This window comes from Neopelma chrysocephalum, unplaced genomic scaffold (genome assembly GCF_003984885.1).
Source record: "Neopelma chrysocephalum unplaced genomic scaffold, ASM398488v2 Primary Assembly neopelma1_59, whole genome shotgun sequence".
Classification (NCBI taxonomy): Eukaryota; Metazoa; Chordata; class Aves; order Passeriformes; family Pipridae; genus Neopelma; species Neopelma chrysocephalum.
The window spans coordinates 18788132-18808316 of record NW_020897714.1 but is presented as its reverse complement, the minus strand read 5'-3'; the positions used below and the strand labels follow the sequence as shown (position 1 = coordinate 18808316).

General features: G+C 49.5%; 3 protein-coding genes across 4 annotated transcripts; 1 reads left to right on the top strand and 2 right to left on the bottom strand.

Annotated features, from left to right (window-relative positions):
• The first annotated feature begins 350 nt into the window (after positions 1-350).
• Positions 351-4052, top strand: LGALS1 (galectin 1). Its single transcript, XM_027679623.1, has 4 exons — positions 351-464; positions 2023-2102; positions 3271-3442; positions 3844-4052. Exons 1-4 carry the CDS (start codon positions 456-458, stop codon positions 3985-3987), a joined length of 405 nt encoding a protein of 134 aa, XP_027535424.1. The 5' UTR covers positions 351-455; the 3' UTR covers positions 3988-4052.
• Positions 4053-6405: 2353 nt separating this feature from the next.
• On the bottom strand, positions 6406-9801 carry LOC113965791 (urotensin-2 receptor-like). Its single transcript, XM_027679641.1, has one exon. The coding sequence runs from the start codon at positions 7500-7502 to the stop codon at positions 6414-6416; it is 1089 nt and encodes a 362-aa protein (XP_027535442.1). The 5' UTR covers positions 7503-9801; the 3' UTR covers positions 6406-6413.
• A 353-nt stretch (positions 9802-10154) lies between these two features.
• LOC113966306 (arf-GAP with dual PH domain-containing protein 1-like) lies at positions 10155-19499 on the bottom strand. 2 transcript variants are annotated; one of them, XM_027680851.1, is made up of 11 exons: positions 19162-19499; positions 18063-18193; positions 17084-17175; positions 16913-16995; positions 16091-16203; positions 14385-14531; positions 12514-12597; positions 12109-12171; positions 11528-11599; positions 10810-11041; positions 10155-10692 (listed from the first exon to the last, which is right to left on the bottom strand). In XM_027680851.1, the coding sequence occupies exons 1-11, from the start codon at positions 19250-19252 to the stop codon at positions 10370-10372; spliced, it is 1431 nt and encodes a 476-aa protein (XP_027536652.1). In that variant the 5' UTR covers positions 19253-19499; the 3' UTR covers positions 10155-10369. The 2 variants fall into 2 exon arrangements, with proteins under 2 accessions (XP_027536652.1, XP_027536653.1); XM_027680852.1 differs by having other exon boundaries at positions 10582-10721.
• Positions 19500-20185: the final 686 nt, after the last annotated feature.

Here is a 20185-nt window from a genome sequence, read left to right as displayed (position 1 = left end):
GTGCTCAGTGACATTTCTTCTGTTCCAGACAATCTGAGCTGAAGAGCCCAGCCCTCCCCCCAGACACTTCCTGCCAAGTCTCAATCCATCTGACCCTTCTCCGTGTGGGATAAAAGCCTTGGATAGTAAAACATTCATTGTAAAACTATTTTCCATTGGATTCATGGCCACACACAGCTGGATCTCCTCCTGGAGTGGCCCGCAGCCCACTTGGAAGAATTGCGTTAAGCATTTTGGAGAGGAGGCTGAGCGAGGGTGGGAGGAGGCAGCCTGGTACACCCTCCCTCTCCCCCAAAAGCAAGCCCTGCCACGCTTCCCATTGGTGCCTGAGGTGGAGAAGGGCTGGGACAACTCAGCTCTCCATCTATTTAAAGGCAAGGGTGGGGCTCCGGGAGCTACTTGTCTGGGACTGTTGCACGTCCGTGGAGAGGAGCGTTATCCTGCAGAGCAGCACCATGTCTTGTGTGAGTAGAGAAAGGGATGGTGGAGGTGGTGCTTTGTTAGTGGGGCTGTGGAGAATGTGTTGGCTTGGTGTGAGGGTGCTTGTGCTATCCTACTCCACCTGCACATCAGCCCCTGTGTCAGAGGGTCTGATAGAGCTGGGTGCCTGCTGCTGGGGGTAAAAGATCCCTGCTGCATTCACTATAGAGGGGTGGCTGCTATTTCTGTTCTGAGAGGAGTGGTTCTTTGCCCCTGCAGGATCCTTTTGGGGAACTACTTGGGGGGGTCCCTGTTGGGTTGGGCCCTAAGCTGGGGTAACCTGTTTTACAGCAGCTCGGCTCTGGGAAAGCAGCTGCAGTAATCTTTATTGCTGTTTGAGCATCTTCTCTGGGCAGCCTTGCTGCTTGCTTCCTGGCTGAAGTTTTCATTAGTCACTGTATTGTTATTCCTCTCTTCCTTGGAAGGAATGTGCTTTACAGAAGTGTTCTTCTGTGAATGTCAAGGACTGCATTCGAATATCTTAAGAGCAGGTGTCAAGAGTATGGGGCCAGGCTCTTTTCAGAGGTGCCCAGCGACAGGGGAAGGTGCAACAGGGGATGGGGCAACAGGCACAAACTTAAATATCAGTTATATCTGAATATGAGAAAAATCTTCATCACTGTGAGGGTGACAGAGCTCTGGAACAGGGTGCCCAGAGAGGTTGTGAAGTCTCCTTCTCTGGAGATATTCAAAACCCACCTGGACATAACCCTGTGCAACCTGTTCTAGGTGAACCTGCTTTAGCAGGAGGGTTGGACTTGATCTCCAAGGTCCCTTCCAACCCCAAACATTCTGTGACTGCTGGAGAAGAAGAGTGATTACACTTCTTTGATTAATTTATCTTTCATGAGGCTGAAGGTGATTAAGCAGGTATTGTCCCAAGTGCAAACTTATTTATTAAAGTGGAATGGGAAAAGATTTTCAGTTTTCTTGGGGTCTTGCCTTTGCTGCGATAGCAAATGAGTACATATAGGTTTGCCGGGGAATTTTAGTCCTAGAAAGAAGGTGGGGAAAGGTGTGTATGTGGAGCAAGAGAATATTCTTGCAAATGCTGAGCTACAAAAAAACCCCCAAATTTCCAAGCCCTTGGGAGCTGGGAAACAAGGTATCCGAGCCCTTTGACCTGGGCAAGGCCTGAAGTTCAAGCACAAGCTAGGAGAAGGGACTGAAGGCTCCATCCCTGCCATCCATGCCAGCCGGACTTGTACAGGATGATGCGAGACCCACAAGGCACATGGGTGTGTTTGGAATGGGGTGGGTGTGATGGGAGAGTGCAGGTGCTTACACTTCATGGCTGTGAAATACAGATATGCTGATGAGAGCAGCAGGAGAAAGGTTGGGAAATTGGGCACATGTCCCATGTGATTGGGGTAACTTCTCTGGGATGTCCCTGGTGCAGCGCCTCAGGGGGAAGGGAGTTTCCCTGTCTCTTCATGGGTCCAAAGCAATGCATCCTCTTGCAAGGCAGCAGGGAGAGCTGCCAAGTCAGAACAAGTGAGCCAGCAGGTACTGAGCTAATGTCTCCGCCTTGATGTTCCCCAGGGACCAGTGTGCACCAACTTGGGTCTCAAGCCTGGCCAGCGCCTCACTGTCAAAGGGAAAATCGCACCAAATGCCAAGAGGTAAGCTGTGCTGTGCTGCCCGGGTATGGCCAGGGCACCACACTGAGGTGTCTTCTGCTGGTGGGGGAAAAAAGGAGTCTGTCCCTTGGGTAGGAGAGAAGGGGTTAACACCATCAGTGCTTCCCAGTGAGTCATCACCTAATGCACATTACAGACACAGTACTGCCAAGGGGCTAAGCCAAAGCAGATGTGAAGTTCCAGCTGCGTGCACTGGCAGTGACCACATCCTCTCTAGTGCAGGGTAAAGGAAACAGAAGCTGTGCCTATATCGAGATTTGGGTTGAGATCATCCACTCAGCCACATCCTTTGCCCTGCATGAAGATGGCCCAGGAGCAGGGGCACCATAACGATGGAGATGGGCACCTCGTGCTGGTGGGGAAGGAAGGAGGAAAGGTGGCAAGCAGACAGGTTGGCTTAAGTGGAAATATACTCCTAAATGTGCAGGAATTGGGGTGCCTGGGGCCCCCACCAAAGCTTCTACAGCAGTCCCAAGCCCTTGTGCAGGTCTGTGGCTGATGGAGCCCCTTGGCAGGAAGTAGCCATGGTACCAGCACTAGCGGTGTTCCAGAAAACAGGTCCCAGCATTTCCCAGTGCCTTTGAAGTTTGATACTGTCAGACTGAAGCCTCCCAGGCTTTCTCTTGCCAAATAATATGCCTCCTCTCATCTGGGTAAGAGGCCTAGAGGCAAGGTGGATGCTAGGCTAGGAATTTTCTTCTCACTGCCGCTGTGGATACTTTGGATACTGATCACGTAGTAATTATTTCAGCTGGGGAGAACACAGCAGCTGTCAGGCACCAGCTAACTGTTTGGGGCTGAAAGGAAATCTGTGGAAAGCAACTGACACCTTGAGAACTGCTCTGGGTGCAGGATAACTCTCTATTCAGAGCTCTGTGTGCTGAACCATTCTCTTGTTAAAAGCTTTGAGGAAACCAAGTAGTGTCTGTCCCAGGGGTGGCCCTCTGCAGCCCAGGAGAGGACAGTACTCCTTACTGCCACAACACCACCTTTTGAGGGAAGCTGTGCAGTTTAGCAAAGGGTTTCTCTTAGGTTACTCTCAGCTGGGCTTGAAGCAACACCCAGTGACGTTCAGTACTATGGTAGCATGTTTCTCATTACCTTTTTTTTTTTTTAAGCAGTGTTGATGTCTGGGTTTTTTTCTCTGCAGCTTTGTGATGAATCTGGGGAAGGATGCTACTCACCTCGGACTTCACTTCAACCCCCGTTTTGATGCTCATGGTGATGTGAACACCATTGTGTGCAACTCCAAGAAGGTGGAAGAGTGGGGTCCAGAGCATAGGGAGACTGTCTTCCCTTTCCAGAAAGGGGGCACAGCAGAGGTGAGGCATGCATATATATATATATATGCACATATATACTCTCTGTACATGCTCTGGTGAAGGGAGAGTGTTTGATACAGGACACCCAACTGCAGGGGCTGTCTCAGGGCTGTCTCTACAGGAGGTGGCTGGCTTCTCCTGCTTGGCCAGTGCCACCACTTAGGGCTCTGAGTGTGACGGAGGGTGAGGATCAAATGTGCAAGCTCCATCTGGCTAAAAGGGATATTACTATTGAACAGAGCAGAGAACAGGCATCTCTTGGGAGACCAGAACAACACTCCTGCTGTTGAAGAACAGGTTATGCTGCTGAGCATGTTCACCCTGCAGAGTGGAGGGTGGTACAGGGAAAAGGCTTGAGGGTGTCTTGGCAGAAACTTTTGACTTTTCTGTTTGTCTTGTAGATCACTTTTGGTGTCAACCAAAATGATGTGACAGTCCACCTGCCAGGCCACCAGTTCACGTTCCCTAACCGGCTTGGTCTCGCTGTCTTTGACTACTTTGATACACAAGGGGACTTCACGCTCCAGTCCCTCAGCTGGGAATAACTTCCTCTGATGCTTCCATGTCAAAGATGCAGAAAAAACAATTAATAAACAAGAGTTTTGGTCTAGCCAGTCTCAAAATCTAATTTGTTTCTGCAAGTCATCATGGGTTGGGCATCTTGCTGGAGGAGTGGGTGGATGAAGGTAGCCAACTTTAAGTACTATAAGTGGATGCAATTGTGCCATCCTTGGCCATGGATGGAGAAGAGGGTGAGGGTTAAAGATGGAAGATGGAAGTTAAAAAGTCCAAGGAGATCCTCAGGATGAAACACTGGGGCTAGTTGTGACTGGGAGGGAGAGCGAAAGGGTCTCTTAAACAAAGTCACCCACTCTTGAGGTATGGACTGACATCTTACCCTGCCTGAGTAAAACTGGTTGATTAAATCTATCTCTCCATAAATTAAGCATCCCTGGCTGGCTTCAGACGGCATTCACTTGCTGTGCTAGGTAAACCCGGCGGGGCATGGAGTGAAAGTCCTCAATTGCACTAGCTTTGGCTGTACCCCTCTGAAGAGGCTGGTCCTACTCATGACAGAGCTCTCCTATGTCATCTTGGGACCTCTTGCTACTGCACGGAGAGAGCAGTAAAAAAGTCTGCCTTGCTGGGTGTGGCAGGGTATGTAGAGGGCTTCTCATCCAAATTCTCTCTTCCAATAGCTGCAGAAGCACAAATAGTGTTGTGTTGTGGCACTTGAGGGCAGTACCCTGGAGGAGTCTGGTTTTATTCTGCCCTGCATGCTTTGCCTGGTCCATCCAGAGCTGGGAGAGGTAGCAACGCCCAGCTGGGGCGTGGGATGCTAAGGATGTGTGCCCTACGCTTTTGTTACCCCTTCCCTCACATTAGCCCAAATGAGCCTGAGGACTTCTCAGTCTAAACTGAGGCTAGATGCTGAGGAGTCTGAGATGATGAGGCATGTTTGATGTTACTGCATAGCTCCTCGGGGGCTCTCCCAGTCTGATACTACCTTGGCAGCAATGATTACTGCTGTTGGGCATGCTGTGCCTGCTGAGCATAGGAAAGGTGGGATCTGCCGTTTCCACAGTGCACAGCTGTTACCAGGTTAGTCTGGGATAAAAAGGCCCAATTTTTGGGTCCTCGCTTTCGGGCTTGGTCATGAGCAACACAAAGCACTAACAATTTGATGTCCTACAGGATTCCCTGCAGGCCTGGCTCTGCAAATCTCATTAAAGAGTTGCAGAGCAGCTGGAGAACAGCAGCAGCAGCACCTCCTGTTCTTACTTCATAATTTGCGGGGCTCTGCCAGGTGCTGTGTCCTAGGTACCCAAGCAGAGGGAGGCTGGGTTGCTAGGAATTGTGGGGCTGAGGGGGAAGAGAGAGATGAGAGCTGAAGATGAGAGCTGAGCTGAGAGGCAGGAACACTTGGGGTGTACAAGCAACTTGAGGCTCTGCAGCTGGATCTCACTTGAAACCCTGTGTTTCCCAAAGCCAGTCTGCTCTGGATGATCACATCACGCTCTTTAGGGCTTCGTCTATAACAGTACATGTGACATCTGACATTGCCACCCTGTGCATAGGTATAGCTGGGGGGCAGTATAGCTTGGGGACTCTTCCCATGGGGTGATATGGATGAGGCCATCCTTTGTGGAGAAGAGAGTTTAGTTGTATAGAAGTGAGCCATGCTAGGCTAGATAACCTCAAGGCAAGAGACCTGGCCAAGTTTACGAGGTGGTCTTGATACAATCTGGCAGACTGGGGTACATTTAATAGACCACAGCAGGGCTATGGTGCTGGTGAGGTCACCATGAGCTGTGACAATGGACAGAGAGTGGAGCTCTCTCCTTGCAGCTTCCTCTGCTGGGCTGATCTTGAAAGCTAAGCAAATGTGCTGACCTCCCTGAGCTGTACTTCGTGGAGATCTCACAATACCTCTTAACTGCACTTGGCAGTCTTTCTTTAGAAAAACTCTTCAAAGATTTTTTTGTGAAGGGTGGGTGAAGAAAGCTGAGTGGTAGAAAGCTTTACCACAGGAGTATGAACCTTAGTCAGGTCTCCTGCCAGCGTGGCTGCTTCTTGAAGTGACTCACTGCTCCTGTGAAATCTATGACTCACTGTTGTCCTGACTTTGTTATGGCTTGGCCCGTTGCTAGTGAGGAGGTGAGGGGTTGTGAGGGTTTCCCAGCTGTATAATTTAGATGTATCAAAGCTGACTGCTCCCTTCCACCCACTCCCCAGCCTTGTGCAAGGTGGAGGCTGGCATGAAGGACTTGAGGATGGAGTCAGGAACCCCAAGACAAGCATTCTCCCCCTCCCCACAGATGAACAGGATGAGCATCCATGCAAAGGGGAAGGCACTGCAACAACGATAGAAGATACTACATGCTGGCACGGAAGGTGATGCACTTTTATTTCTTGACCTGACCCCAGACAAAGACCAGGAGATGTGCCCAACCTGGGTCACTGCTCACCTCTAGCTTTCCCTCACAGACCCTGACAACTCCCTGAAAGCCAGCGGGAGGCTGTGGCTTCCTGCAGCCGGCCGAGAGGGTGCTGCAGGCTGTGCCATGCCCATCCCACTGTGGCCAGGGCGCCGGCGGTAGCTGCTGGCGAGCAGGGTGTAGAGGAAGGGGTTGACACAGCTGTTGCCATATGCCAGGCAGGTGACACCAAAGTTGAGGTAGGCCTGGGCAGTGGGGCCGATGCCCAGCCCATCCTTCTGGTACAGCCCAGCCAGCTGCCAGGCCCAGAAGGGGAGGAAGCAGGCCCAGTAGGCCACCACAATGGCACAGATCCTGGAGAAGAGCCGCTGGGAGGGGGCCCGGCCAGCCACTGGCAGCCCCAGGCCCCAGGCTGAGGTCCGGTATGCCCAGCCCAGGCGGGTGTAGACGATGCCCAGCACCACACCTGGTGCCAGGATGCTGGTGGTAAACAGCACTGTTAGGTAGAGTCGGAAAGCTGCTGGCGTCCAGGTGGGGATGCAGATGCGCTTGTGGGACCTGTCCCCCTCCCGCAGCTGGGTCATCACCATCATGGGGGCCGTAAGCAGGAGCGAGAGGAGCCAGAGGATGGCACTGGCCAGTTTGCGGTGAGCATTGCTGACCCGCCTGGCCTGCAGCGGCCTCGCCACCGCCCAGTACCTCTCCAGGCTCATAGCGGTCAGAAGGAAGATGCTGGCATGCATGGTGAGGAGGTCCAGGCTGAGCAAAAGCCTGCAGCCCACATCCCCAAAGAACCAGTCATGGGCAAAGTAGGTGCAAACCACAAAGGGGATGGTGGAGAGGTACAGGAGGTCAGCCAGGGCAAGGTTGATCACATAGACCCTCAGGGAGCCTGCTGAGTAGCCCACCACCCTGCCAGAGGCCACCGCCACTGTGTAGATGTTCCCCACCATCCCAGTGAGGCACATGACCAGCAACACTGCACCCAGTGGCCCTGTGACCAGGCTGTCCCCTCCCAGAACACTACTGTCATCACCCCCACCACTGCTTTCCTCCAAGAAACTGCCACCCTTGGGATCCTCTCCAGGCCTTGCGCTGATGAAGGAAGGATTGTAAGACATCTTTGGGTAGGGTGAGCAAGAACAAATCAAGCTCTCAGAGACCTGTTCCTTCCCTGCTCACTGTACGGGACACGTCTAGCCTTAATAGCAAAGCAGTCAAGGGAAGAATGGCGAGAGTTCATCAGACATAGACAGGTTCTCCAGAGAAGTCTATTTCTCACCTCCAGCCGCCCAGTCCATTTTGCTGATCTTGTCCATCACAAGCTCTGTCCGGTTGTTTCCCTTAACCATCAAAGGACCAAGAAAGGGACACTGCCCTCTCCTTCAAGACCAATAGGTGCAAGATAACTTCTGCCAGCCAGAAGGAAATGTCTCTTCTCTTTACCAGCTCCTCATTTGTTGCTGGGCCCGGGGAAACCAGCAGACTTGGTGAATAAGTGGATTTCTGCTCCCAAGTCTGTGTCATCTCAGCTTAGACAGACTCTGGAGAGGTGAGCTCTGCCCCCTGAACCAACCCCCCAAGAGCTGCCTTGACCACTGCGTGGAGGAATGTGTCTGACTCATAGCTTCACACACCAGTGTGAATGCAGTCCCAGTTTATACTGTGCTTTTAGCCACTAGCTGAGGAGCCCTGCTGGCTCCCTCCTCTTTCTGGCAGAAATGATTTCTTCCCCTATATCTTCCTGCACTTTTGTCCTGCTCCCTCTTCCTTCTTGTTCTTATTTCCCTTTCTTTGTCCCATGCACACTTGTCCTCATTTGAGAGAGGAGATAACTGAAAGACTAGACTCGGTAATATGGTAAGGAAGGGGAGTAAGCACATGATGTAGCTTTAGAAGGGAAACAAGGGCCAGCTCTGGAAGTACAATAGTCAGGGAGCAGCCACACTGCTCTCCTTGGCCCTTAGCCAAGCCAGGCAGAGAGAGTCTGTCCCCCATTCCCTCTCAGGGACATCATGGCCCTTTGAGCTGTAGACAATCAATGTAGTTCCCAGTTTGCAAGCAGGCCCATCAGATGGTAGGACATCTCACATCTTCTTTCCTGGGCCCTGTTCCACCCTTGCTCTCCAGCCAGCAGGAAGCTCCTAAAGACTCAAAGGGCTTGATATTTTAAACCTAGTCTTTCTTCCCTCTCCACAAAGACTTCCCCCTCCTCTCCTCCTCCTCCTCTAAGCTTTCCTCTCCTTCCCTCCAATCCCCTCACAGCAGGGGGCAGAGGCCCATTAGGTAGGCACAATCACCTTCTAGCAGGACATCATCCTGTGACACCAATGCCAATGTCACCCTGCTCTTTCCTTGCCCACATCTGAGCCTCCTCATCCCAAGGAAGATACGGTGGGACAGAATTTGTAGAGCAGAGACAGATGCATCATACTAAATATGCTCTGCTGTTAGTTCACAGGGGTTTTCAGGCCACTCCAGCCACACTTTTGCATCACTAGTGTATTAGCTTTGTTGTGGCTGAGTCAAATGACTCTGCTCATCTCCATCAGCAATAACTCAGCAGCAAACAGGAGAAGGAAGCATCCCATCGATACTCCCCTCACTTTGCAATGGCCTTCGTTTTTTAGGAAAGTCATGTTTCAAACTGGGAGAGATCAGCAAACTGCAGTGAACATACACTGTTAGGCGGATATTTCCATTGCACCATGGCAGCAGCATGAGTGATGCTGCTCCTCATCCAGGAAGTTGATACTCCCAGCAGATTGTGGTAGTCTCAGCACAGAGAGGGGTCCCCGGAGAATCAGCAGGGGACCATGACTTTGCCCATTTGGCTCTGATGGGAATAATCACAGTCCACATGCCCCAGGAAATACAATGAATAGCTATGGCTCTTTGCTCTGATTGATTGTGCTTTTTTTTCCAAGAAATGACCTCATACCTTAGCAGTTAGCAGGTCAGCTAGTTTTGGAAGTTAAACTAAATTAAAATGGGATTTTTTTTCATTTATTTCTTTAGGAGCTAATTAAAATACTGGTAGTCTCATTAATTCTAGTTAGCTCCCCTTAATACACAAGATACCTTCCCTCACACTGCCTGTGTAAAACTAAACACATCAGACACTACAGTCACCAGCAGAACTCAGCTGATCCTTCCATTATGTGAAACACAGCTCTCCTAGGGGAAGCTTTAAGAGATGAGCTTTAAGACAAGACTCATGGGTTGATGTAGTGTTTTGGGCTGTTACTAGAAGAACGTGAAAATACAATTTCCCTATTATACTACTGCATAAAATAATATGTATGTGTGATATACAAGATAAATGTATGTAATGTGTAGGTCCTAATGAAAGTGCCAGGCCTTTGACATACAGAGAACGAGGGAGCAGAAATCCATGCATTACTATATTCAGACACCAATCCCTAGGCTCTAATAGAGTCAGACTCTGAACTCTATAAATGCTATAAGTTGCTTTTCGCAGGACCCAACTTCTCTCCATTGGTTTGACTAGAGACTCAAGTTTGACAGCTGAACTTCAGTGGCATGAATAGCCCTCACAGTATCTTCCCTAGGGCAGTATTCTGCCTCCTATCGCTTTTTGTTATGTGCGCACACACATACATACATTATCCACACACTCAAATGTATATTCACACATTATTTTTGAGATGACCTCTTAATCTCCTCTGTAGCAATCAGAGGAAGGTCTGCACACAAATGCAGTCTGAAGAAACTTTCAAGCCCATACAGAGCAGAAGGAAACAGGCCTCACATTTGGCTGGTAGGTTACATTTTTTAAGTGACCTTTCTCAACTACAGCTCTAACTGATCAAATATCTAGATATTTCACATCTCTGTCACCAGCAGAGATTACATTTCTTTTAAAGGAACATGTTCTCTTAGTCCAGCAGCCCCTGCAACCTGCTGGGGTGCCTGGCTCCAGCCAGGCAGCTGTTTTCTTGAGTAAGGTAGGTGGCTGTCTGCAGTTTCATGCAGGAGTGATGATAGGTCCCATGTCCAACATAGTAAGTGCCAATGTTTTCAAGGCCTGATTGACAGGCAAGACCTGCCAGCATCCAGTCAGATCACAGCAATTTAACAGGGACAGGTTGTACTGAAGATTCAGACTCAAAGTCTTGCACTTGAAAGGAAGCAGCTTAATTGGGCCCTCAAAACAAGTGGACATTCTGTGGGGGCAAAAGTGCTTCAAGGGTGCTTCAAGAGCACAGTGTTTCTCTGATGTCAATCTGCTCTCCTCTCCTGACAGCCACAGGGCTAGGTAGAGTGGAGTCATAGTTCCTGAATGGTTTCCTAGGATTTAAACTTGAAGTAGGCTTCAACTGTAGTAAAGGAAAAAAGTTGGTGAATTAGGGTAATACCCTGAACTGGAGTGGCAGGAGGGGAAGGAAACAGCATCTAGGCACTTACTTGCATATTCCTGTGGTGTCATGGCCTGGTTGATGACGCTAGTGAAGGCTTTGATCCACTCCAGCTGGTCAGTCTCAGTCTCGCAGGTGAAGAGGTATTCCCGGTCAGGGGTGACAATGGTGATGCCATAGTGCCAAGAGAAGTTGCCCTGTGTCCCTGAAGGCAATCCCTTCTGGACACTATATCCATTCTCTCTGCTGCCCACAAATACCTCACCCTTAGCAAATGCATCCTGCACATCAGGAGGGAAAGACAGTGATTTATGGAAATCCAGAAGAATCAAGGAATAATTATAATGCACCTAAGAACAGGAGAGAGTGTGTGAGGACCAGGGATGTAGCAGCAAAAAGTTTTGGAGGTGGTCAGGGAATTCAGAAGAGCAGGGAGTCTATGCTCAGACTGTAGTGAAAAGGAATATCTAAGGGCATAGGTCTTGAGAGGTCTGAGAGAGGAACTGGTGCACTTGTCCCTCCATGTCACCCCTCCATCACCACCTTTACACCGCTGCCCTCCCTGTTACCATTGTTTGCAGGCAGCGAAACAAACACAGAAAGCATGTGACCTGAGTGGGATGGAAAGGGGAAGACTTAGAGCCTATCCAGAGCAGCTGGGGAACCTGCAAGCCACCCTAACTGAAGAGCAAAGACTCTGGTTGCACTTTGACCCTGCCCTCAGCACCGTTGCCTGCAGCTGCCCAGCAGCCAGATCTCCCCCTCACCAAAGGATCCTTGAAGTACATGAGCCTGCGGTGATCCAGCGTGAACCAGCGCTTCTTAAAGGCCTCTCTCTGCTGCGAAGGGAAGAGGTGACATATGTAAGGGGACAGTGCCCTCTGCTGTGAGCAGTACGAATGGATACCCAAAATTCATCCCAACCACTTGAAGCAAGCCCCTGCCTTAACTGCAACCTCCTCCTCGCCCTTTCTCAGCTGAGAGTGGGGGTCAGTATCGGGTTTTTCAGTCCCAGCTGCTGTCCCCAACTCTTGGACTGTGGTGAAGGACTCCAGAGTTGAGACAGGAGAAATCTAGACGCTAAATACCTGTAAGGTCACGCACACACAGACACATGCAGAGAGATCTGTCGCTCTGGGAGAAAGCAGGGACTCTGGCTTCATCTACTTTCACACGTCCTTCCCCTTCCTTTAATTGTCCCCTCCCTTGGTGCACACACACTGTTCCCACGGGTGTCTAAAGAGTCAGAGGGGAATGGGGAAACAGCAGGAGAAAAACACTGAGGTTGGGAAAGCCAGTGGTTCTCTGGCAGGTCCCTGTTAAGATTTTTTCTACCATAGCAGCTCACCTTGGGACCAGTCTTCTCCATGTATCCCTCCTTCAAGAAATTTCTCGTCAGACGATTTTTAATCTGACAAAAAGGCAAGAGTAACATTCACCTAGCTGTGCTTCTTTGCTATTCGTTTCCCCTCTGCCCTTCCAATTCAGTCACCTTCCCTCAAATTCAGTCACCTTCTAAATTCATATTTCCTGAACTGCCTAGCCAGGGGTCACTTCTGCTTCCAAAATGCCCAGAAACAGCAGAAAGCAGTTGTCTTCTGACCACCACAGGCCCTTTTAAACATACATTCTCATCCCTCTATCTAGACACTGCAATTTCCACTTCTGTACCTGGGGTTATAATAGTAACTAATGAGCTCCTTTATCACATAAGCAGCGGGAGACTCAGCACTGCGCTCTAGTGCTGTCTTACCTCATTATCACTGGCAATGGGAAATGCTACCTTCAGATAATGGAACTGCACAGAGCGAATGGCATTGAACCAGTCCACTACCTCCTGAAAATGGAAAAGGACAGGATAGAAAGCTTAGCCAGAGCAACAGTGAGCCATGTAAATTCATCCAGCCCTATGTTAACTACAAACGCAGTCAGCTCTCCTTTCCCAGCACTCTCAGCATCTCCCTCATTTGCAGCACAGCACAGAATCACAGAGTCACAGAACATGCTGAGTTGGGAGGATCACAAGGATCATCGCATCAAACTCTTAGTCCTGCACAGGACCATCCCCAAGAGTCACACCATGTGCCTGAGAGTATCATCCAAGCACTTCTTGAACTCTCTCAGCCTTGGTGCTGTGACCACTTTCCTGGGGAGCCTGTTCCAGCACCCAAACACCCTCTAGGTGAAGAATCTCTTTTTAATATCCAACCTAAACCTCCCCTGGCACAACTTCAGGCCATTCCCTCGGGTTCTGTCTCTGGTCGCCACAGAGAAGAGATCAGTGTCTACCACCTTTCTTCCCCTCACGAGGAAGTTGTAACTGCAATGAGGTCTCCCCTCAGTCTCCTCTTCTCTAGGCTGAACAGACCAAGTGACCTCAGCCGCTCCTCATACGGCTTCCACTCAAGGCCCTTCACCATCTTTGTTGCCCTCCTTTGGACACTCTCTAATAGCTTAATATCTTTCTTATATTGTGGTGCCCAAAACTGCACACAATATTCAAGGTGAGGCCACACCAGTACAGAGCAGAGCAGGACAATCCCCTCCCTCAACCAGCTGGCGATGCTTTGTCTGATGTCCCCCAGGACACAGTTGGCCCTCCTGGCTGCCAGGGCTCTGCTGACTCATATTCAACTTGCTGTCGATCAGGATCCCCAGGTCCCTTTCTGTGGCACTGCTTTCCAGCACATCATTCCCCAGTCTGTATGAACATCCAGGGTTGCCCCATTCCAGGTGCAGAATTCAGCACTTCTCCTTGTTGAATTTCATATGGTTGGTGATGGCCCAGCCCTCTAATTTGTCAAGGTCTCTCTGCAGGGCCTCCCTGCCTTCAAGGGGGTCAACAGCTCCTCCCAGTTTTGTGTCATCGGCAAATTTGCTTAGTATCCCTTCCAATCCTACATCCAAGTCATTTATGAAGATGTTGAAGAGCACAAGGCCTAAGATGGAGCCTTGTGGAACCCCACTTGTGACAGGTCACTGGTCTGATGTTACCTCATTCACTATCACCCTCTGTGCTTGACCCATGAGCCAACTGCTCACCCACCACACGATGTGTTTATCCAGCTGTGTGCTGGACACTTTGTCCAGAAGGATACAGTGAGAGACAGTATCAAAAGCTTTACTGAAATAAAAAAAAAATTATATCAAATGGCTTCCCTTGATCAACTAGGTGGGTTATCTTGTTACAGAAGGAAATCAGGTTTGATAAGTAGGACTTTCCTCTCATGAAACTATGCTGACTGTGACCAATGACTGTATTGTCTTTCAGGTGTTTCTCAATATCTCCCAGAATAATCTTCTCCACAACTTTCCCAGGCACTGAAGTGAGACTGACAGGCCTGTAGCACAGCTGACCCGCTCCCCACATGCACAGGCAGCACATCTCCACATGGTCTACAGCAGCTCCTCCCACACAAACCAACTCAGCCAGTGCTCCTGCCCTGCTCCCTGCAGCAAAACTCTCCCACAGATACACAAACACAGAGCCAGAACCCCCGCCCTCTTAACTACAGCAACTCACACTCACACACCCCATCCTACCCATGTTTGACACTATTTAATATCAGCAGCCTCTCAAAGCACTTCATTGGCTTTGCAGTGTTTGATGCTAAAAGCAGATACCTTTCCACTTTCATGGTAGACAAATATATTACGGGTCTTGTTGTCTTTGAGATAGGTGATCTGCAGGCCATTAGGGTTCCCAATCTTCTCTGGCTGGAACGTAGCATTGATGACATCTATTTTAACATTAAGTTTGGGTTCTTTGGCCTGAAAACAGAATGGCATTGATCATGCATGAGCAATCTAGAAGAAAGAGAATTGAGCTATTGACTAAGTGGGGCAAGGCAGGGTCAGAGGATCTTAAAAAGTAATAACTGACCCTTCCCAAAAAAACGTATCACACACACCCTTCACTATGTGGTGTGCTCAAGACCAAACAGTGGCCCAACCCACCCAATTTAGATTTGAGCCTACTCTGGAAGTGCCAATGAAACACTGAGAGTGTTTTTCACTTTACGGCTGAGCCAGTCTAAAGGCTAACTGACCTCAAAAGGAAAGAGCCCACTCTTTGAATCATAGAATCATAAAAGCATTTGAGTTGGAAGAGACCTTCAAAGGCCACCTAGTCAGACCCCCCCCCTGCAATGAGCAGGGAACTCTTCAACTAAATCAGGTTGCTCAGAGCCCCAGTCCAGCCTGACTTTGAACATTTTCAGATAGGGTGTCCACCACCTCTCTGAGCAATCTGTTTCAGTGTTTCACCACCTTCATTGTAAAAGAATTCTTCCTTATATCTAGTTTAAATCTACCCTCTTTTAGTTAAAAAACATTATCTCCCTTGTCCTATCACAACAGGCCTGCTAAAAAGTCTGTCCCCATCTTTCTCATAAATCCCCTTTAATACTTGAAAGGCCACATTAAGGTCTCCCCAGAACCTTCTCTTCTATAGGCTGAACCCCAACATTCTCAGCCTGTCTTCACAGAAGAAGTGCTCCAGCCCTCTGATCATTTTTGTGGCCCCTTCTGGACCTGCTCCAACAGGTCTATGACCTTCCTGTGCTGAGGGCCCCAGAGCTGGATGCACTGCTCCAGGTGGGGTCTCACAAAGGTGGAGTAGAGAGGGAGAATCATCTCCCTCGACCTGCCTGTCACACTTCTTTTGGCACAGCCCAGCTTCTGGGCTGCAAACACACGTTGACAGCTCATGACCACATTTTCATCCATCATTATCCCCCCCATCCCTCTCCACAGGGTTGTTCTCAATCCCTTCATTCTCCAACTGGTATTGATACCTGGGATTGCCCAACTCGGGTGCAGGACCTTGCACTTGGCCTTGTTAAACTATATTGGCCCACTTCTTAAGTTTGTCCAGGTCCCCTCTGGACATCTCCTGCTCCTCCCTACCCTGAGCCATCCCCTCCTTTGTGACAGCATATTAGCACTTGCCCCACTCATTTCAGGGAGATGAATGAGCAGAAAAGTAGCCCTTCTCAAAACCAACCAGAGAACAGGTTTTTGCCAACTTGGCTCACAATGGGGTGAGGTTGGTTCCAGGGATAGTGCAGGATTACACATCCAGGGAAATGGATAGGAGTGAAGTGAAAGATCAGTCCTTTTCTCAGCGGTGAGGGAAGCACAAAGGGAGAACATGAGGAAATGTCCCCCTGGAAAGGGGACCCCTCTCCTCTGTGACATTTCTGTTATCATCCCTGGGCTGGGCTAAGCAAGGCAACCTCAGAAACATGCGTAGGAAATCACAACATCTCTGTGACCCTGCTTCTCTGGGTGGAGTACTCACTGAGGTGGGAGTTGACCACCATACTCACATCCTGCTTGGTGAAATACTTCAGACATCCCTCTCTCTCAGACAAGAGGAACTTGCGGGGTAGGAACTGCCCATTGTCTCGACCTCGCTTCCAGAGGATGCCTTCCTTCACCCCTAGGAGCAGAAAAGCCGCTTTTAATAGCACCCTCCATGAGCACTGTAGGCATCAGAGAGCTGCACACAGCCAGGGGTCCCAGCCACCCCTCTGGGATAAAGCATATGATGGACTATTGCTGAGAACAAACACTTGAGACGTGTCACCTCTGACTTACAACTGAAGATGGTGGTGTTCCTGGGTTTGCAGCCCAGATAAATGCTCACCAAAAGACACTCCCAGATTCTTCCCATCTCTTAGTCTTTCTCTCACTGCTGCCTCTAACAGCATGAGAGCTGTCTCCTGTGAACACCAGAGTCCTGGCCCATGCAGACTCCAGTGTGGGACCAGAACTCTTCCCACTTGACTTTGCAGGCCTTTGGGCTGCAGCGCCCTTTGTCACAGCACTGGCAGTGACATTTCAAAGCCAACAGCCATGGTTAGAGAGGGTGGCATGCAATAGGACAGAAGTTCCTTACTGAAGAGGTCTGTCTCCATCAGGACATCAAATGCCTTTGAAAAATTCCAGCTGGTAATACCAGGATTGGACACAACCTGTGCCAGTGCCAGCCTATGCTTCCCACTATTTAATCCCCCCAAAACAATGCCCAGTAAGTACCAGTTTGGTTCTCAGGATTGTGGGATTTGCAACACTGACACTTCATGATGGTGGGAAGTTTCCAGCAAAGGCAACAGGCAGGACATTTTGATGCTGTACTCTGCTCTTACCATCAGAATATGGCAGCTGTTTTCCCAGCTCAGTGAATTCTTTGCGTTCATATTTGGCCCGTATCCACTGTTCTCTCAGCACTCTAAGAAGAGAGGTGACAGGTAACTCAGAAACAAACTAGAAGAACTGACAGAGAATTGCCCTTCCCCCTTCTGTATGCAGCAACTTACTGGCAGTCATTGTAGGTTGGCTGGTAATAGTAAATAGGGATGTGAGCTTCATATGTGGCTTTAGTCACAGCATTCCCATGCTTGGCCAGAAACTGCAGGGTTAGACAGAGAGTTAGTGCCTTGCCTTTGATGCAGACTCATGTGGACCTTTTTCTTTTCTAACCCACTACAGGGCTAGATGCATATCTAGCTCTAATGGAGCATTCTCTTTCCCAGCAGTCTGGCTACAGGGAGGTGGGTCTCAAAGGTCTCATCTACTCTCAGATGTTACACTGATTGCACCCAAATCAACAGCATGCCATAAATGTCACTTCCCGTGGGGCTGGATGCACACACGTTCAGTAGGTTTGCTGCCATGCCCCACATCTCCTGGAGAGTTCAACAACAGCTCTGCAACGCCATCTGAGAGGACATTCCAAACCTCTTCAGTCCTCTTCCAAAGAACAACAAGATATAGATTATTTTCTTTGGATCTCCAGAAAATATTTTCAGTCCCCTGGAGATTAGTGAGTTGAGGGGACTGTAATGGGGAGAAGTCAAGTTTCCATAAATGCCATTTTTCTCAAAAAAATCATATTATATCTGGAAACTCTTCTCAGAGAATGGAATTGCCCAAGATTTTCCCCTTGGACTGCTGAAATCAAAAGGAGACATTGAGGTTGGATGGTGTTGGCAAAGGAAAATAAGTAACCTGGAGCAAGGAAGACCCTTAGCCTTAGCAAGATACATTGCAAGAGCTCTGCCTTTGCCATAAAGTAACAGGACACAGGGAGGCACATAAAGCAAGTGCATCCTCCCTCTCCCAGTGAGTTATGGGGAGCTATCCCTGATTGAGTATCAGGAGCATGAGTAGAAAAGGAACAGATTAAATTAGATTACATCTCCAACCCTGTGAGGCAAAGGGCTAATTTTTCCAGGACACTTGGTGTATAGCCTAGACCCAACCCACCTGATGTACCAATGGGGATAAAGATCTCACCTGCACCTGAGCATCATCCCAGTGGTCCATCTTCAGGGATTTGACTTTGCTGATGCTAGGGATGTTGCGATGAATTCCTGAACAGCTGAGGCATATAAAGACACCCAAAGTAGAGGATGCCCAGTCAGGATCTGACAGTATAAAAAAGGGTATGACTAGAAGTGATGAATTTCCCTGGCAGATATGCCTCACCTGAGAATGTAGTCCTGAGAAACAGAGAGCTGGGTGATCACAGTTTCATCTGAGCTGATTAATTAACACCGAAGGTACAGATGCCAGTCAGGAAAAAACACAGCTATTAGTCCCTCATTCTCTCTGTTTCAACCACTTCGTCTGAATCTTTATTAATGTATACCTTGAAAAACTTCGAAGTGCTCCCTTTGCATAAAGGGTCACTCAAGATGAAAATGAAACCACCTCTGGGAAAAGACTCTAGTAGTTGTTTAGTGCATCACAGCAAACCCCCAACAGTATTTTGTTCAGGAAGTGGAAAACAACCTCGAATCTAAAATTTTCCTGGAAGAATTTAATAAGATAAAATGGTACTAATTAGCCCAGTCCTAATTTGGCTTGAGTGCTCCATTTGGGGGTTTTTAGCAGCCTTTGTAGGACCTCAAACCGGGTACCCTTTTGAGAGGGCTAGCCCTTCAGTAAATGTAATCTCCTAGGCGAGTGTGGCAGGTTGTCAGTTCAGAGCTGAGTCATGGAGGAAACAATGCCCTCCTGAATCATGCCTTCTTTCTGGAGAAGTTAGGATTTCACTGGGAGCTTTCCTGTCAGGTCCTGACTGGGCATGACCTTGATTTGTATTTGAGATCTAACGTGACTACAACCCACAGTGCTGCAGCTATGCAGCCCCTGCCTATCTAGCACTTCCACATCCCTGTCCTTCTTCCCACCAGTGCTGTTGCAGCATCTCCTTCCTGCTCCCTTGCCAACACACCTCCAGGGAGAGGAAACAAATATCCAGAGCAATGTCTTCCCTTCCTCTCCACCCCAGGCTCCTGTGCAGTCCAGATAGCCAGCACCAAATAGCTGCTAGAGACCAGCCCCAGCTCCTTGCTTCCAACTCTTCCTCCAGCATCCTTCAACGACTCACCTGGCTTCCCGCAGTCTGCGCACAAAGAGTTTTCTGCTCTTTTCCACACCTCCTTCAGGGCCCTCATGCTCCGCTCGTTTCCTCCGGCCATCACCTCCTAATGGTATCCCCGCAGGCAGGGCAGGACAGGGCCAGGAAGGCAGCTGCCTGTGCCTTATGCACCTGCAGGCCAACCCAGTGGGTTGCCCAAGGGAGAAGAAGCCACCAGAGAGACAACCTCTAGCAGACGGAGGGAAAAGGGGAAGGCAAGAAAAGCCTTAAGGTTAATGGAAAGGGTACGGAGGCCTGCCGGTGCACCTGAGCCGGCTGAGCACAGGCAGGGGCAAAGAGGCTGGAGGCTGAAGTGCACCCAGACTGCGAATGAGGAGGAGGAGGAGACCTGCCCCATGGGCGTGGAGGGAAGTGCAGCAATTAACCACAGAACTGGTTTTTCCGCATTTCTGCTGGGGAAAGGACAGGCCAGGAAAAGAGCACAAGCAGCAAGCGAGCTGATAAAGGAGAGCTGGTTCTGGACAAGTGGCCGCCAGGCTGTGACAGGACTTGTGTCAGGACTTGTCACACTCTGTGGGCTGGAGGGAGTTGGCTTTGGCTGCCCCTACAGCATTTCAGGAACTTCTACCAAAGTCAACTGGCCAACACAGAGGCATTACACCCATTTTTAAGGCAAGAACAGGGGGGCAATAAAGGTTCAAGAGTTCAGCCAAAGTCACTCTTAGCCATCAGCCAAGAACATGGCAGTCTTGATGCCCCCACGAATTCGTGCCAGTACCTTTCACCACCACTACAAAAACCACAGCAGTCCAGCTAGGTCCTGCACCAGGTCCTGCATCTTGGATACTCAGTGTCAGAGCCGTCCCTTGCAATTGCCTTCCCTGGCTAAGAGGAGCAGCACAGGCGCCACTAACACCAAGCAATGACAATAGCTCAGAGCTTTATTGAAGCATGTTCAAATGAAGAATTGCAAATTTACACTATTTAGAGTGACCCCTATTAAAGAGATGTAGATTTAAATCACTCAGGAGCG

What these genes read in the sequence shown, in the direction of transcription:
- LGALS1 (XM_027679623.1), top strand. An exon ending in ATCGCACCAAATGCCAAGAG is followed by an intron (nt 2,103 to 3,270) that starts GTAAGCTGTGCT and finishes TTTTCTCTGCAG; the next exon opens with CTTTGTGATGAATCTGGGGA. An exon ending in AGAAAGGGGGCACAGCAGAG is followed by an intron (nt 3,443 to 3,843) that starts GTGAGGCATGCA and finishes TTTGTCTTGTAG; the next exon opens with ATCACTTTTGGTGTCAACCA.
- LOC113965791 (XM_027679641.1), bottom strand. Translation starts at nt 7,502, where the DNA reads ATGTCTTACAATCCTTCCTTCATCAGCGCAAGGCCTGGAGAGGATCCC.
- LOC113966306 (XM_027680851.1), bottom strand. Translation starts at nt 19,252, where the DNA reads ATGGCCGGAGGAAACGAGCGGAGCATGAGGGCCCTGAAGGAGGTGTGG. An exon ending in GGGATGATGCTCAGGTGCAG is followed by an intron (nt 17,176 to 18,062) that starts GTGAGATCTTTA and finishes CTAACCCTGCAG; the next exon opens with TTTCTGGCCAAGCATGGGAA. An exon ending in AGTATTTCACCAAGCAGGAT is followed by an intron (nt 14,532 to 16,090) that starts GTGAGTATGGTG and finishes TTCTGTTTTCAG; the next exon opens with GCCAAAGAACCCAAACTTAA.